Source organism: Melopsittacus undulatus, chromosome Z (assembly GCF_012275295.1).
Source record: "Melopsittacus undulatus isolate bMelUnd1 chromosome Z, bMelUnd1.mat.Z, whole genome shotgun sequence".
Taxonomy (NCBI): Eukaryota; Metazoa; Chordata; class Aves; order Psittaciformes; family Psittaculidae; genus Melopsittacus; species Melopsittacus undulatus.
In genome coordinates, this window is record NC_047557.1 from 26,170,488 (window position 1) to 26,187,982 (window position 17,495).

At 42.7% G+C, this 17,495-nt stretch overlaps 2 protein-coding genes across 4 annotated transcripts in view; one reads left to right on the forward strand and one right to left on the reverse strand.

Annotated features, from left to right (window-relative positions):
- Nucleotides 1-6,219, forward strand: part of CERT1 (ceramide transporter 1) — a 72,395-nt gene extending 66,176 nt beyond the window's left edge. For all 3 annotated transcript variants that reach the window (XM_031042736.2, XM_005142015.4, XM_031042737.2), the window contains 4 exons: nucleotides 266-394; nucleotides 1,192-1,321; nucleotides 3,175-3,311; nucleotides 4,570-6,219. In XM_031042736.2, coding sequence (XP_030898596.1) covers nucleotides 266-394; nucleotides 1,192-1,321; nucleotides 3,175-3,302 — 387 coding nt within the window. In that variant the 3' untranslated portion in view covers nucleotides 3,303-3,311; nucleotides 4,570-6,219. The remainder of the gene's footprint in view (nucleotides 1-265; nucleotides 395-1,191; nucleotides 1,322-3,174; nucleotides 3,312-4,569) is intronic.
- Nucleotides 6,220-10,604: 4,385 nt separating this feature from the next.
- Nucleotides 10,605-11,649, reverse strand: LOC101878829 (mediator of RNA polymerase II transcription subunit 18). The gene is made up of 2 exons (XM_034072908.1): nucleotides 11,507-11,649; nucleotides 10,605-11,284 (listed from the first exon to the last, which is right to left on the reverse strand). The coding sequence occupies exons 1-2, from the start codon at nucleotides 11,577-11,579 to the stop codon at nucleotides 10,731-10,733; spliced, it is 627 nt and encodes a 208-aa protein (XP_033928799.1). The 5' UTR covers nucleotides 11,580-11,649; the 3' UTR covers nucleotides 10,605-10,730.
- Between the last annotated feature and the right edge of the window lie 5,846 nt (nucleotides 11,650-17,495).

Sequence of the window (17,495 nt, forward strand, 5' to 3'; positions counted from 1 at the left end):
GTTTGTCTACTGAAAAAGTCATTCCAGCTTGGTTTTCTGCATTTCAAAGGCCTTGAATTTTTGCTTCTTCATTTCATTAAAAATAATTGTCAGATAACCTGATATGCATCTGTATAACACCTATGTTCTGTTTCAGTACTAACTTGAAGAAACTTAAGTAACATGACTGACCTATTTTGCTGTGCTTGCTTTTAACTTTATGCAAGGGTAGCAAGTACTTAATTTGCAAAACTGGGAAAGCTTATATTCAGGTGTTTCTCTGCAGAGAGTGTGGCCAGCTTCTCAAAGGGATGTGCTGTATTTGTCTGCCATCAGAAAGATACCAGCATTCAGTGAAAATGATCCTGAAACCTGGATTGTGTGCAATTTCTCTGTAGAACATGATAGTGCTCCTGTAAGTATTTATTTTCATTCTATCAAGGTCTACTTTTATGGTAACATTTTCTATTATTTGGTGATGCGTGTGCAATACTTGGGAGGGAAGGGCTGGATATGCAGAAATTAGGTTTATTTAAACAATGACCTTATGGAAAGCATTCTGAGACAAAAGCTTTATTGCCTTATCTCAAGAGTTGGCAGATCTGAGGTGCTGCAGCAGAATGGAAGCAAAATCTCTCGAGAAGTGAAAACATTTTAAAGAACTGAGGTTATATTGTGTGTATTCAAATCAATAACTCTTCAGTATTGTCAGATAAAGGAGTAGGCTTGTATAATTGTGATATCGAATCTGTTAAGCCTCCATCTTAGAGAGGTCTGCCTTTTAGTTCTCTCAGATAGTAGCAGTGGTTGATTTCTTTGGAATATTTCTGTTCTGATTGCTACATCACAGCCCGCTTACAAGGGAAAAGGTACTAACCAATATTTGTGAATACTAGAACATTATTCTTTAAATGTTTCTTTACTCATTTGTCAGAATAATTGAAGTAATTCACTTGTAATGTGTATTAAGCAAGCAAACCTGAGATTCAGGCATTTTGGCTTAGCCCTTTTCCTATTTACCAATTACCTTTCATTTTGCTCACATTCATGTTACATCCATGTAGTGCTGGAATGCAAACTCTCAGAAATACAGCTTCTGGATTGTCTTAACCTTTACAGTAAATTAAAATCTTAGCAGTCAAGTATGCTGAAACAAATTGAATTTGAAGCTTACAAATGTGGGGTTTTTCTGTTTTGTTTTTTTTCTGGCAGCTGAATAATCGCTGTGTCCGTGCCAAAATAAATATTGCTATGATTTGTCAGACATTAGTAAGCCCACCAGAGGGGAACAAGGAAATAAGCAGGGACAACATCCTATGCAAGATTACATATGTAGCTAATGGTAAGTCTAACGTTTTTCAGTATGACATGTGTGATAGATGTTAATTCTGGGAAACTGAATACTGGCTTTGATGCAGTTTTCTGTTAAATTTATATTTAGCATCACCCTTTTGGTCTTCATGTTTAGAAAGACTTGAATTAATGTGCTACATGAATCAGTGAATGGGATCATTCATTGTGTGGCATTCTAGGAGGAATAAGTAGAAGTTGTGTAACCTAGTCCTAAGTACAGAACCTTGGGTGGAGGAGGGTGGGCAGAAGAAATGTCTGCAACTGGGATGACTTTGGCATAGCTTTTAGTTTCAGTAATAGTATGTTTTGTTTCATGTACTGCTGTATTTGTCTTGATCCATCTTGCCAGGCTGAAAAGCTGCTGATAGCAAGCATACATTTCTTACCCTCTGTGTTAAGAAGGAGCAAATACATTTTGCCTAAGGATGTTTGCAAGCTGCTGCTGTGGTTTAAGACCAGCCGGTAACTCAGCGCCCACTGATTAAGCTGCCTCACTCACTGCTTCCCTTATTCTCCCCCACTCCTGGTGGGATGGGGAGGAGAATTGGAAGAATGTAAAACCCCACAGGTTGAGATAAGAAAGTCCAGTAACTAAAGACAGAGCTACTACTATCACTAATAATAATAATGATACGAGAAGTAACAAGGGGAGAGAATATAAAACTAAAAAGGGAAGGGAAAAAGAAACCAACAGTAAACACAAGTGATGCACAATGCAATCATATTCTGGGCATGACATGATGTGGTATGGAATATCAGGTGTTCTTTCTCTTCTCAGTCCCAGTTTCTCGTGCCACTCCTTATTGGCAGAGCATGAGAGACTGAGAAGTTATTCATCAGAGTAAGCATTACCTAGCAACAACTAAAACATTGGTGTGCTATCAGCATTGTTCTCAGACTAAAGCACTGCACCAGCTAATAGGAAGGAATAAAAATAACTGCTACAGCTGAATCCAGGACAGCTGTATAGTCTATTTTTTTAACCGATAGAATCCTTAGTATTGACTGAAAATTTGTCCAAGCCAAACTGTATTGTTCCTGTACCCAGTATTTAGCAGTGTATTGTAGTAGTGGAGCTACATACTTGTTAGCTGCTCTCCTGCAGCTACAAAACACTTGAAAGAGTAGATCACATACTACTTTAAACCACCTATTACATGGCATGCTAAAGAATCAGTGCCTGAAAAATTGGTTCAGTAAATCTTTGCCATATAGGAGTGATGTAGTTCATAGTAAATCCTGTACAAATAATACTATATGGTTTTAACCCCTGAGGTAAACTGGGGTTTTTTTCCTATTTAGAAGTTTCCTAATTACTTAAATTCATTTTCACTGATAAATTTTGAATTGTGATTATATGGAAAGTGGCATCTTTTTAAGCAAAATACTTGCCCCATGAATTGAAGCATATTTTAACATCAGTTTGAGTTTTGTTTAAAGTGCTTTAAAAATAATTTGTAAGACATTGGCTATGTAGCAGTATTGCAGACAAATGTAGCAGTTATTGAAAAATCAAGACTGACTTCCATTTTCTTTGAAATAAGAAGTAACTTGAATCTCTTGTTCTCTGTTTCCAAGGAATAGAAAATCATCTTCCATTTGGGCATTCCCCAAAGACTCACAACACATCAGTTTAATGTTTTCTGAATAGTGGAATCAGAGTCTTTAATATTAACAGTAGAAAGTGCTACAATACAAGCTTTAAGGGCACAAAAGTGTGCTGATCATTCTTCTTTCCAGTTACTTCAGAAAAGAGCTGCAGGAATAATGAACTCAAATTTTCTTTTCTAGCCTTTAGAGGATTTGCTGTATTTCAATGTCTGTCTTCCTATCTGCTTCTAGTGAATCCAGGAGGATGGGCACCAGCATCAGTTTTACGGGCAGTGGCAAAACGAGAATATCCAAAATTCTTGAAGCGTTTCACATCCTATGTGCAGGAGAAAACAGCAGGAAAGCCTATTTTATTCTAGTTTTAGCAGGTATACATTCCTTTCCCTTATTCTTGAGTCACTGTTGTAATTTTAAGGCCAAACAGAAGTATGCAATCTAGAAATGTCTTGTCATGACTAGCATGAATTTAGTGCTTAGCTTTAATATATGTGTGAAATACATACATACCTGATCTAGCTTAAGATGTCTCTGATCGTTGCAGGGGTGTTGAACTAGCTGACCTTTAAAGGTCCCTTCCAACCGAAACTATTACATGATTCTGTGATTCTAATTTTTTTTAAACATTCATATAACTCATGTATTATTAGCATAGAAAATAAGGGCTGCACAAGCTACCAAGTATTAGTTTTCGTAGACATTTACTATTTATCCTGCAAGTTCTTGTATATATATGTCCAATTTATGCAGAAGTATAATGAATGAAGTATTGTTTTTTCTCAGCTATCACAATTTACAGTTCTGAAAAGAACATGTACTGAAGTTTCTCTAGAGCCTAATGAGGTTTTGATATCTTAAATTTACTTTAAAATGTTATTTCATAGAATATTATGAAGGTTAAAGTATTCTTTTACATTGACAGAATAGTTTTGATCAAGGATTTTTATTAATGGAATTTGACTGACAGACCAGTGTTGATTACTGGAGTATTTAAAAGGTTATGACTCAAATTTTTAGCCTTTCTGATGACCCTAGAAAAAGGATTTACAGATACCTTAAGTCAATGGATGTATTTTAATGGTATAGGTCATTGAGCTAATCTAAAATGATTTTCACATTTAAATGTGATATGACATTAGAAGAGGATTTCTGGATTGCTTTGGTGTCTCTCAACCCGTCAGATATAAGCCTTAGTGCTAAGTACAGCTTTGCTTAATTTTTGTTAGTGTAGACTCTTAATGAAGTATGTATTATTACTGGAGTGTTAAGCCAATCAAATTCCATTTAGTTCTGATATTACAGCATGATCTGCAAATGAGTTTTTATCTCTCTTTCTGTGCATGACACAGGTCACCTCTGGTTTTGGTTCTATTCATTATGTCAGATTCCAAAAGCCTTAGTCATCAGATTACATCTGTAACAGGTTGCCCTGGAATGATTGGTGTTTCCAATTGTATATTGTTAGAGAACTACTGCAGGTGAACCTTTAAAAATGTATGCTGCCATGAGCCAACAGTTCAAATGTGATCGTAGCAGTGTTAATGCTGTTTAAGACATTTAACAAGTTCTTGCTTTCCAATCAGCATTCAAGTGTTTCAGTGCTGTGTTTTTACCTTTGCTTACCTGCAGCAATTGGAACAAGACTGAGTGAGCATTCCGTGTTGGAGAAGTGACCATACATAGAGCACTCCATGCTGGAAAGAAGGATCTACAGTCTTTTTATGGCCCAAGTTCTAGGCTTTATATACTGAAGTGAAGAACGTGTTGCAACACCATGAAGCTGAATATTTAACACTAGCTCTCTCCTTCTAACTTTTCTTGCTGAATCAGTGTGCAATTATAAATACATGTATTGATAACATGTATATGGCTCTACTTTGATTTGCTTGCTTTAGAAGAGGAAGAATGCATACAGCTTTGAATCTCCAATGTTACTGCTTTAATTTTAAATAAGTTGCAGGATTTCACTGTCAACCTTCCTAAGATACTCACACAGTTTTTGTGCATGTCTAAAAAGCACAAAAGGCAAATGCACATATAGCATACTGTATGTGGTGTTTCTGGGGGGAGGGAGGGACTTCAGTAAGGCCTAGGTGACTTATTGATAGGTTTTGTTTTGCTTTGTATAATCACATTTCATTGCTGCTGGTTTCTATACTGAATCACCTTGTCACATAAAATGTCAGTTAATAACTGAGGGCTGTCAATATCCTTATGACTTTGCCTTTTCTATTGTCTTACTCTTATGACGATCTGGTTCTGAAGGAGTAAGAGTGTGAAAAGCTTTATTTTTTTTCAAGATATCTTTATATTTCTATTGTATTTTTTAGTTATATAATATGTGCTACAGAATTTTTGTTATTAAACACAATCCAGAAATATCTAGGAAGATTCCCTGTGAAATGGCAAGAGACTTGCCTGAGAGCTAGAAGTCATCTGTCCATGATGTATGTGGACTTCTTTCTTGCATGATACCCAGGGCTTTCCTGAAGCTGTGAGAAGGTACACTATGATATTTATTGAAGTAATTTGGACTACATAAGACAATATTACCAGACTAGAATGAGGATGAGTACATTATTTTCAGATCCTGCATATGTTTTCCTTATCTTAATAAAGCCATGCTTTGAGGTTCATGTAGAAAATTATTTCTCTCTTGATTGAAATCCATCAGAGCTATAAGGATGCATAGTTCTTATCAGAAATTTCCCTTTAGTTGCTGTGAGAATTTAAATGTCAGATATTTGCCTTTGATTCTGGAGATATGCTTATTAGGAGAGGACTATGGCAGCCTCGTACTGACTTTGAGGTCTCTCATCTGTGTCCAGTAGTTGGAAACTCTATAGAGACTGCTTGGCATTTCACTAACCTGTGTATCTTGAGAAAAAAGTTTCAGATTTTTTTTTTCCCCATAAGGAAGCTGAAAGTCTCATTTGGAATAGTATGGTAGGTGCCTGAAAATATATATAATATCTTAATGAAGATTTGGTAAAAGATTACGTGTGATCTGCACAGTGTTGAAAAACTTTGTTCATCTTCTCTGTAGAGAGGAAATCATATATAACACATGATTACACATGCATGCAGATTTCATGCTCCATAACTCTTCCCTTTTTATTTGCCTTTCTCTAATGGTGTGCATGGAATATGCCTTATTACAGAATTACTCTGTTAATTTGAATATGTAGAAAAGTGCCTATATGGTAATGCTGGTAAGGCAAATAAGATGAAAATTTGTACAAGTTTACTATATCATCAGTGAGCATTTTATATGGAGATGTAAAAAAAAAAAAAATCTTATACCTCAAATGTACTTCATCTTTTTACAATCAACCAAGCAATGGTACATTCCACCATAGCCACTGATGGGAACTTTAAAAAAAAAAATCAAAAATATAGAGTTTAAGTCCTTTGCCATTTCTGGTAATTGTTGGAACATGGGATGGGCAAGTTACTAATTTAATTGGATAGCTTTATTTTACAAAGGTATGGAAAGTTTACAAAGCAGTATATAAACCTATATCATTAGTTGCATTTGCACTAAATGTGATGTACTTTTGCGATATATCCTGTAAATAAAATTACACTGCAGATACTATTTGTAAAGAATACATTTTAATTTTAGATAAAGGCTTCACTACAGCTAGCCCTGCCCAATCGGTTGTAAGAGGATTCTGAAAGGTTAGGGAAAGAGTTGCAAGACTGAGAAATTGCTATTATTTGACTGCTTTACAAACCAAATTTTAAAAATGCAGTTTTGTCTAGGCTTCTCAAATTATCTGTGTGTGAGTCGCTATTAGATGCTTTATTCTGGAGGGGATCTTGCTTTCATCATTTTATAAATTTGCACAGTCTCTTGAGCCCATCCATCTCTCTCTTCAGCCACTGCCACATATCTATGCACTATTGAGTTTACTTCCTCCTCTTAGTGGATGGGTAGTTTTCATACAGCTATGGTGATCTTTGCAGGGACAGCTCCTAACTCTGGGATGGATCAGTTTTATAAACTGAACCAGTCTGAAGAGTTGAGAATGCAGCAATCTTTTCTCCATCAGATCTCATTCTCTGAATACCTGTGTCCATTCAGAGAATTTGGATGTTACCTGATCAGATATGAAGGAAATAATTTGATATAACTTGTTTTGGGGATGAGGATGAGAAGGAAATAATTTGATATAACTTGTTTTGGGGATGAGGATGAGATGGCTGTTGTCATCTTGTCTGAGAACCTGGATATATTATTTTGAAAAATTTATCTGTGAAAAACATGATGCACTTTGGAAAAAAAAATAGTTTACTTAATTGGGCTGAGCTGGCTTATCTGAAGTTGTGCAGATTCTCTTTAATCAGATTGTCCACCTGTATTTTTGTCAAGTTGTACAGATTACGCTGTATTTGAATTGCCACTGTTCATCTACAGATTTAAAACATGAATCATATTTTTGAGTACCTTGAGTGTGTAGAGTGTAACTGTTCTATAATAGCTTTATGATCCTAATGGTAAGTTTTAAAAATCAAATGAAGTTGGCTCTTCCATGTTACAATCAAATTTAAAACCAGTATTTAAAAGTGAAAAGTATTAAAAATTATGAAGAAAAATCCTTGTTTGTAGTTATTTTTAACTTTCAGTGCTTTGGCGAGACTGCTGTAAAACACTTTTTACCTTTTAACTAACTTCTAGATAATGGTAGAGTTATATACAATATTACAATCTATGGAAAACATTTAACAGAAAAGCAATTTGCTTGTATTACTGAGGTTACAGAGATGAAAACTTGAATGCCACCTTAGTTTATATATTAAAAAGCTTATTTTCTGCTAGCATGAGAAGCATGTTAAAAGATACTCCAGTATAGTCTTAATGTAGAGCACTTCCAAAGTATTTCAGCTCGTCTTTGTACAGAATTAACATTATGGAAGTTTCCATGGGAAAAATGGAGATCCAAAACTGAGCAGTGCCAGAGGATAATCTGTGGCTTTCTCCAAGAAAAGAGATGAATTCTGTAGAGCAAGCTTGCTTAATAGCAGAAATACCTGGTGCCTAAGGGATCAGTAACTAAGGTAGCTTTATTTGTTATGCAGGGATATCTACTTGTTACATAGTGATCAATAAAGTTGTAAATACCTTACAAGTATGTAAGACAGGAGGAACAGTTTGAAATAACAAAAGGCAGTAGCTGCACAGAAAGTGCTACTTAAGCTCAGCTGCATCAGGACTTGGGTAATAACATTGCTACAAACACAGAATCCTGAGGGAGAGCCTGCCCTTGAAGAATGCAGCCATTTTAGCTGTGAAAAGGAAATAAATAAAAAAATATTAAAATAAGTCACATTCTTGGTCCCATAAGCTGTGCATGTAACTTAAAAAATACAAGCTTTCCAGTAAGAAGGGTTTGAGCATTTCTAAGCCGGCTCTGTGCACACCCTAGATACAATGTATGATAATTATTTAGGGTTATGCCATGTAACTTACCAGTGCATATTACTATAGCATTGCTATTATCTTTAGTCTCCAGCTATAAAATCTAAGCTTCATAGCAGGAGAAAAGTGTATTTCTTGGATAAAAGAAAGGGATATACTTTGAGCATTAGCTACAAGAGGGTTTTCCTCAGCTGTAATCAGCGATGCAGTAAGCTTTTGTTTTTCCTCTGCACACCTGCCTGTTCTATGCATGGACAATAGCTAGAGTAAGGAAGACTGATAATGTGGATTGCTGCAGTTTTTAAGTTTTAAACTAACTCTCCTTTTAAAGAACTATTTTAAATTATGGGGTTTAGAACTTAGACCAAGCAATTGTCAGACCTATTGTATCTAATTTGTAAAAATTTAAACTGGGAGCTTACATTCAGTCTCCTTTTCCTTTAGCTGGTCTGCATGAAATTCTGTGTGGAATTTTCTGCTCTTAGCACCACTGCATTAACATCAACACTGTGTTTGCTGCTCTACTTACACATACGTAAGGTCAATTGATTGCCTTTCAGAGGCAGTAGGAAGGACATGCACACGTGTACTTGCAGTTTTCTGTGTCTTTATATATACAGGTACCTACCCTTTGAAAAACTGGCAGGCAATGTTCAGCCTTCCTGATCCAGTGGACATGTTTCTGGAATTTCTTGTCATGAGAGACAAGCACCAGATTGTGGAAGTCTGTGGCAAGCACTCCTAACCAGTGTTCAGCAGGGTGTGACAACACCCCTGAGGATTCCCACCTGCTGGGGTGGGACTGCAACTGAGTCCCAAAGCAACCTGGCACATTCAGCTCTTCAGTACAGGCAGAACCCTGAGACTTGCCTCTTGCCCCTGGGACGTTGTGCCCTTCACAGTATGCTGAAGAATTCCAACTTGGAGGCCTGGGACAGTGCACTCACTGTCTGATGAGGGTGAGTAACACCTTAGTATAAACAAAGGAGTTACAGGTGTGTACCTTCCACTCTAGGTCACAAGTACTCACATAGGTTGGTCACATCACTGCTTGTACCCTGCTGAAAATCATTACACATATTCAACACAATAGCATTCTCCAGCCCGTGCTCTTAACACTAAGCTGTCCCCATGCCTTGTATACAGAGCCTGTGTCAGTAGAACATCTGGGACACTGCACCTGGTAAGCCCCAACACAGGTTATCTTGTCACAGCTTATCTTGTCCCAGCTGCAGTGTTGAAAATGTAGCTTTCAAAAGGCTTTTTTTGAACTTTGGAGGCAAGTGGTCTTTGCCTTCAGTTTTAAATGGTGAGAGTTGTGTGGTGCTAAAGGGTGGCAAGTGTCTCCAACAGGTTGGTGCATTTTAGTAATGCATGGAATGGTTGCCTTCTATAAAGAACTTCAGAAATTCAAATGGACTTCTTTGTTGCTTTTAACAACCTTTTATTTTTCTTTCGTTTGAGCTGAATTTGAAAACTCTGGAACCTAATTCACTTATTAAAATACAGGGAGGATAACTAACCAACCTAATATCAAGGTGTCCTAAACAAAATCTTTAATACTTCAATTCAGTTAGCAGCTCTGTAATGCTCTAGTTTAATGTGTCAGTTTTCAATATGCCTGTCAGGTGTGGTAAGTCTGATATTAAAAAGAACAGGTCATTTACTGCTTTCTCCTTAACTAAGGCTTCCATACCAACTTCAGTGAAAAAGACTGAAGTGTTAAAAGATTTGAAAACCTCTAGCAACTGTAATATTGCTAAATCGTTTTCTAATTCTAACACTGGTTGTATCAGAAACAGTTTCACTATCATTTATCTCGTGTCCTAGCTGTTTATGTTACACATGCTATTACTTTACTATCCTGTTGTGAACAGGTCTACACTTGATCTTTGATACTGTAAGTTGCTGGGCTTGTGCTTGTGTTAAACACTGCACTGAGGGATACGAACTTCATGTATTACTTGAATGAAAAACTTTGCATGACCAGGCAAGATACATAAATGGTCCTTCAAAATAAAAATGAAAACAAAACAAAAAGCGGCACCAGGATGTGGGTACACAGAATGGTGAACTCAAGTATGATGTTGGACTGTTAGACAATGTGCTTTCTAACAGGTATCTCCCCAACAGAAGGAGGGTAAACTACCAATAATTAACATTTACTGATGTTTTGAATAGCACTGATTTAAACTGTCCACTTTCTTTCACATCCACAAGTGAAGGAAAAACACACAGTAACTGAAACTAACAGGCAGTCCTTTATTCCCTTATTCCCATTTTGATTTGCCCTCAAAAGGCTTTTTAGAAAAACAACCCTCCTCAGAACACCTAACAAAGCCAATGCCTTAATTGCCACACTTTACAATCACATCAACCTTTTGGGGTCAATTTTTTCCAGGTGCACTAGAGGCTTCAGTTGCTCAGCAAAGTTCCTCATGTCATCAGAAACAATGTCCTGTCCTGCTGGCGCAACCACGTTGAGCTCCACCAGGTATGAGAGGGAGAGTGGCTCGATGCTGTCTGTGTTTCCTGGCATTAGGATGCGGAAGATTTTGTACACCATGATCTTCATAATGCCCTTGCGGAACACGTGCCCCTTGGCCACAAACTCGTGGTCCATGCGGAAACCCATCTCCACGAGGAAGTCCGTCAGGTTGTCCGAAGTGGCGATGTCCACGCAGTTCCGCACCAGTGCGTGGCGGCTCTTGTCGCCAATCTCTGGCTGGCCCAGGTACCGCAAATGCCAGGGCATGCCGCTCTTGTCCATGGATCGCCGCGCCCGCAGCACGAAGGGGCTGGCCTGCTGCCCCTTCAGCAGGAACACCATCTCGTGGTCCAGGAAGGTCTCCGGCTCCATGTTGTCGCAGAGGCCCCGCAGCCGGTGCAGCAGGCTCTCCAAGCACTGGTCCAACACGCTCCCTGCGGCGGGCACACAGCGCCTCCGTTACCCCGGCCCTCCCCGCCTCCCCCTACCGCGTGTGCCGCCGAGGGCGCTGTGCCCGCCTGCCTCCCCGAGCACCGCACACAGCCGGGACCGCCCCTCTGCCCATGCAGAGCGGCCTGGCGGCGCGGCACACAGGCCTGGCCGCCGGACGCTCTCCTGGGCGGCGTGAGGGAGCTGCCCGGCCGCCCGCCGCTTACCTTGGAGCAGGTACTCCATCATGTTGATGCTGCCGCCAGAGACCGGCATCATAGTCACGGGAGGCGCCTCCATGGTGCCGGACGCGCCGCAAAGAACCGACCAGAGCAAGGAAGCCAGGCGGCTAGCGGCAAGGCTTTGTGCTAACGCGGCGCCAGCGCCATCTGGCGGTGCCGCTCGGATCTGGAGGGGAGGGCCGGGCCGCGCCTCCCGCCCCGTGCGGACACCGCCCCCTGGGCGCCGGCGGCCACGGCTCCTAGCGCTGCACGGAGCCGCTCCGGGAAGGGCGGGCGCGCACAGCCTGGTGGGAAACCTGTGCCGGGAGCAGCGGGGGCGGGCGGGGGGTGTTCGGGTACCGGCGGCAGCTCGGGCAGCAAACTGATGCCGGGGGGGGGCAGGAACGGCGGCGGAGCTGGAGAAGGGTCTGGAACACAGGTGGGATGAGGGGCGGCTGATGGAAATGGGGTGTTCAGCCTGGAGAAGAGAAGGCTCGGGAGGACCTCATTGCTCTCTGCAACAACCTAAAAGGAGGGTGGAGTGAGTGGGGGGGTCGATCTCTCCTTCCAGGTAACAGGACAACGGCCTCAAGCTGAGCCAGGGAAGGCTTACAATGAATATTAGGAACAATTTATTCACGGAGAGGGTGCTCAGGCATTGGAACAGGCTGCCCAGGAAGGGATGGAATTACCGTCCCTGGAAGTGTTCAGAAACCATGTAGATGAGGCCCTCAGTGACGTGGTTTAGTGGTGGTCTTGGCAGTCCTGATGTAGTGGTTGGACTTTGATGACCTTAAAGGTGTTTTCCAACCTAGTGATTCTATGATTTGGGAAGGCAGAAACCCAGTCAGGTTTCTCATCTGTACACGGTAGGTTTTGTACTGTTTCTAGATGGAAAAGCCTCTTTAAAACAAGTATCAGAAACATCCAGTATGTGTGGGTTAAAATTGGTCCTGCAGGTCTCCAAACCTGAGTTATAAAGTGAGTGTTTTCCTTAGCAGTCTTTGTAACAAGCCTTCATGCCACATAGGCAGCAGACAGTGTGTTTGCATTGCCTTTATCAGAATCTCCAGATAGTGGTGGTGTTCTCTGCCTTCACCACATAAATCGTGTAAATATCAGCAAATGAAGAACTGCTTAAGTGTGCTCTCCCAGGGCGGTAATAACTTGTTTCATCCCATGTATACCTGTAAAGTGGAACAGTGGTGACTTCAGTCCAGGAGGGACCTCAGTGCTTGTGAAGCTGGAGCTGCTTGCACAGTGGTTGTGTACTGCACGTACTTCCTAAATGGCTGGTAAGGGCACTGTGCTGAAATAAAGGAACAAGCTAGTAAAAAAAATAGTTTGTGTAACGGTTTACAAGCTCCATGGTGCTCCTAAGAGCAGAATAGTTGGTTATCTTTTGTATGCAGATGAATTTCAGCTAATGTGATCATGACACAGTTAGAATGAAAGAATATGCATTGAGAAAAATAGCTAGGAAAAGAAAAAATTAGTAAAAAAATGCCCTCTAGTTTTTTACAAGAGATAGAAGTCAGCCTCAGAAACTATCTGTGATGATCATAGAATCATGGAATAGTTAAGGTTGGAAAGGACCTCAAGATCATCTAGTTCCAACCCCCCTGCCATGGGCAGGGACACCTCACACCTCACAAGGCTTCATCCAACCTGGCCTTGAACACTGCCAGGGATGGAGCATTCACTACCTCCCTGAGCAACCCATTCCAGTACCTCACCACCCTCACAGTAAAGAATTTCTTCCTTATATCCAATCTAAACCTCTGCTGTTTAAGTTTCAACCTGTTACCCCTTGTCCTATCACTACAGTCCCTAATGAATAGTCCCTCCCCAGCATCCCTGTAGGCCCCCTTCAGATACTGGAAGGCTGCTGAGGTCTCCACGCAGCCTTCTCTTCTCCAGGCTGAACAGCCCCAACTTCCTCAGCCTGTCTTCATACGGGAGGTGCTCCAGTTGCTGATCATCCTCGTGGCCTCCTCTGGACTTGTTCCAACAGTTCCATGTCCTTTTTATGTTGAGGACACCAGAACTGCACACAATACTCCAAGTGAGGTCTCATGAGAGCAGAGGAGAGGGGCAGGGTCACCTCCTTTGACCTGCTGGTCACGCTCCTTTTGATGCAGCCCAGAATATGGTTGGTTTTCTGGGCTGTGAGTGCACACTGCAGGTCCAGGAGATGCCAAAGGCAATTCCTCAGACAGATGGAGGAGATGAAGAGATTGTATTCTCTCCCCTTTCTATCTCTCTTCTCGTTATCATTATTGGCAGTAGCAGCAATGGTTTTGTGTTGTACCTGAGTTACCGGACTGTTCTTATCTTGACCTGTGGGAGTTACGTTCTTTCCATTCTCCTCCCCATCCCTCTGGGAGCAGGGGGGGAAGAAGCAGGGAAGTGAGCGAGTGGCTGCCTGGTTCTGAGTTATTGGCTGGGCTTAAACCACCACACGACACCAGAAGAGATTCCTGAAATTCTTTCCAAGAAGAAGACCTCACCATAAGCAGTGTAGTAGTAAATGCCACTTGGTGTATTGATAAGGAGTGGTGAGGAAATCCTGTATGCTCTCTATGTTTCTGCAAAGTTCATGCAGAGGGAACCCAAACCCCTTTCTTTCACCTTTGGGATCACCACAGTCAAATGACCGTATGTGGTATGAAAGCCTTTGTGGATACGGTGTGAACATACAGATTTATGTACGGGGATACCCCACAGCGGTGCCCAGTGTGTGGCCATCATGGGCAGGGACATTGCCTGGGCCTCCTGGGCACAGGCACTGCCTCAGGGCCAGCAGCCCAAAGGCCTTTCTCCAAGGGATGCTGGGCGAAGGGGCAGCAGCAGCAGGGCTGCAGTGGGCAGGGCTGCGGGGGTCCCATCACCGCCATGTCATAGCAACAGCACCCGGCAACGCAGCATCACAATGCTCTGGGGCAGGATGAGTCCAGCGCCCTCCCCTGTCCCGCTGCCAGAGTGGCCGGCGCTGCCACCAGGACAGAGCTGGCAGCCTGAGGGCATCCGAGAGGAAGCCCTTGAGGCAGAGGGGAATTACTGGGAGGGGGTTGATGGGGTTGAAGATGCAGGAAGCTGCAGGAGGTTCAGCACTGTAGTTCCAGCTCCTGGAGGGGTCACACTCAATGCTCATCAGATGGATGGATGGAAATCCTGCTTCAGTTCTCGGGGAGCTTGCTGCCCTCCCCTCCTGTGCACCAGGGAATTAGGTGAGGGGGGGACTGAGGGAGGGAACACTTGAAGCTGCGGAGCTGCAGGAGGTTCCCTGCTGCAGTTCCAAGTCCTGGAGGGGACACACTCAAGCTCATCTGATAGATGGAAATCCTTGCTGCAGTGGTTGGGGAGCTTGCCATCCTTATCTCCTGGGGAGAGAGAGGCAGCAGCCAGAAGAAAAAGGATGCACAGATGGGTCAGTGCCCTTTCCCATTGCCCCGGAGCTCCAACTGCCAAGCACAGGAAGGATTCTTGCTCTGAGGAGTCATCAGAACAACGGCATTTTGGTGCTGCTGGAAGCCCTTGAGATTGCTCCAGCTGGAGGCAGGAAAGGCAGTGCCAGTGTCCCCTTGTCCCCTTAGAGGCATAACCAGCGTGTGGACCGGGAGCAGGTCTTGCTCACATGCTCAGGGAGTAGCCGATCGCCAGCACTGGGGTCAGGAAGGAATTTTCTCCCGGGGCAGATTGGCACCGGTCCCCGGGGGTTTTTTGCCTTCCTCTGAGCACTGAGCTTGACCACTTGTCAGGGCTCCTGGGTCCATTCTGGTGTTCATGCTCCACGAAGCTGGCCCCTCATGTCCTGCAGCTGGGGGGGGAAGGGCTTTTTTCCCCCCAGGCTGGACTTGCAAGCGTCCCTGGGGTTTTTTGCCTTCCTCCGCAGCCGAGCACAGCCCCTTCAGGGGGGTCCTTTGGGCTATTGTGGCCCAAAGGCAGCTGCTTGTGCTCCACGCAGGTGGCCCTCGTGCCCCGCATCCGGGGGTAGGCAGCGCTCAGCACTCCCAGGGTGGCCCCAGCGTGGCCCCGGGACTTGCTGCTGTCCTCCGTAGCATGGAGCACCATCTCTTGTCAGGTCTGCCCTGGCCCTTTCTGGCTGGGTTCTTCTTGCACTGCTCTCGCACCACCACGGCACCGATCCTGCCCTGGCTTTCCTTTGTCAGGCTGCAAGGGAGGTTTTTTCCAGCTAAACTGAAGGGTCTAAACTAAACCAGACTAAAATTAACTAAACTAAGCTGAACTAAACTAAACCAAGAAATCAAAAGAAATTTATTTCTAAATAAATACTCCTTCCACCTGTAACCCTTCTGATTTGTGTATTTGAAAGTGCTTTTGGTGCTGAAATTCCCTTGCCATTTCAGGTAAATAGTATTCTCTGACCAACAGATACCCAGCCTGACCCAAGCAGTAATCTAGCCCTTCCTGGTAACTGCACCCAGTTTATATACTAGCATGGGTCTGCAGGTGGTGGGTGGTTGTATTCTCTTCCTTTGTTATTTCCCTTATCATTATTATTACTGGTGGCAGCAGCAGTGGTTTGTGTTATACCTGAGTTACTGGACTGTTCTTATCTCAACCTGTGGGAGTTACATTGTTTCAATTCTCCTCCCCATTCCTGTGGGAGCACGGAGAGGGGTGAGGAACTGGGGCGGGGACTGAGCCAGCATCTGCCTGTTCTGAGTTATCGACTGGGTTGAAACCACAACATTTCTTTATAGAGGTGTTTAGCAATTACAGATTTTTTTTTCCCTCTCCTTGGGTGGTCAACCTGTTAAGGAGACATTCCCGTACATTCCCAGCCTAGGAAAAGCTATCCATAGGACAAGGAGCTCCTTCTCCTGTTCTACCTCCCCTGTGTCAGTAGCCAGCAAGGATTCAACTGGGTATGACATGCCGTGGATTACCCTGCCTACCCCAGCAGCATATAGGGACACAGGAGAGGGAGGGCACAGGGTGCCCATCTGGGGCCAGGCTTTCATTTCAGCTCTGCATCACAGCATTTCTAGTGCATAGACCAGAGCCCTCCTGCATGGAAATGCCTGGTGGAATAATGTGATCAGCTATGCTCACACACTGAGTAACACAAGCAGTAGGGAGGGCCACTCAGTTGTAAGCTGGATGTAAAAGGTTTTAATTCCTTGCTACTTAGTTGGGGTTTTTTCCTCTCTTGTCTCACAGCCTTCGCGTCTGAATCTCCAGTTGTGTCACATTTATTGATCAAAACTGCTCTAGGTCTAAGGGTACAGCACTCCCCACTCACTGGTGTTGAATTAGTATCAAAAAGCCTTCCACCCCACAAATCTGTGTGTGAGCTTGCTGACATTAATTACTCCAGTTAAGTAACAGGCAATTTCTGTAACGAGCTTGTTGCATCATTTATGTTACTTAAAGTTGTTGACAGGATTTCAGGGTTACTCTGTAAGTGATTTTCTGCCTGAAGAGGTAACTCAAAGAGGCTGGGTTATTTCTATCCATTTCACCATAACCAGTGCAGTGTCTGTGTCCATAGCTGAGTCTCCGTCTTAAATGAAGGGATCATGTAAGCATAGAGCACAGAGAGAAAAGACGGCAAACAGCTGTAACTCATGCCTTGTTGCTGGCCTCAGTATAATACACTCTATGATTTATTCCTCTTCATCTTGCAATGCAGGACGTTTTTGAAGTGAGGTAGTTCACTGAGCTGGCCAGCCTGGTGGCTCCCAGACTTGGCTCTTCCTAAACTTTTATTACCAAAGCAAAAAACTGAATGTAGTTTTCTATGCTATGTGACCATGTCCCCTCGATTTGAATTGACCGGTTTAGGGTCCTTTGTTAAATCGAAAGAACCTGCTGTAAGAACATTTCTTTAGTGAGTGTCCAACTTTTCAGACCTACTTACACAGAAACAATTTTCACATAGGAAAACCAAGATTATCCCTGAAAAGGAACAATTCTGTGGTGTCTCTCTGTATGCATGATAGCCCTGCCCATTCTTTTCACTACTGAA

Bases quoted from the DNA above. Each gene is read 5' to 3' on its own strand.
- LOC101878829 (XM_034072908.1), bottom strand. From the start codon at position 11,579: ATGGAGGCGCCTCCCGTGACTATGATGCCGGTCTCTGGCGGCAGCATC. The intron at 11,285-11,506 runs GTAAGCGGCGGG...TGCCCGCCGCAG, and splicing joins GATGGAGTACCTGCTCCAAG to GGAGCGTGTTGGACCAGTGC.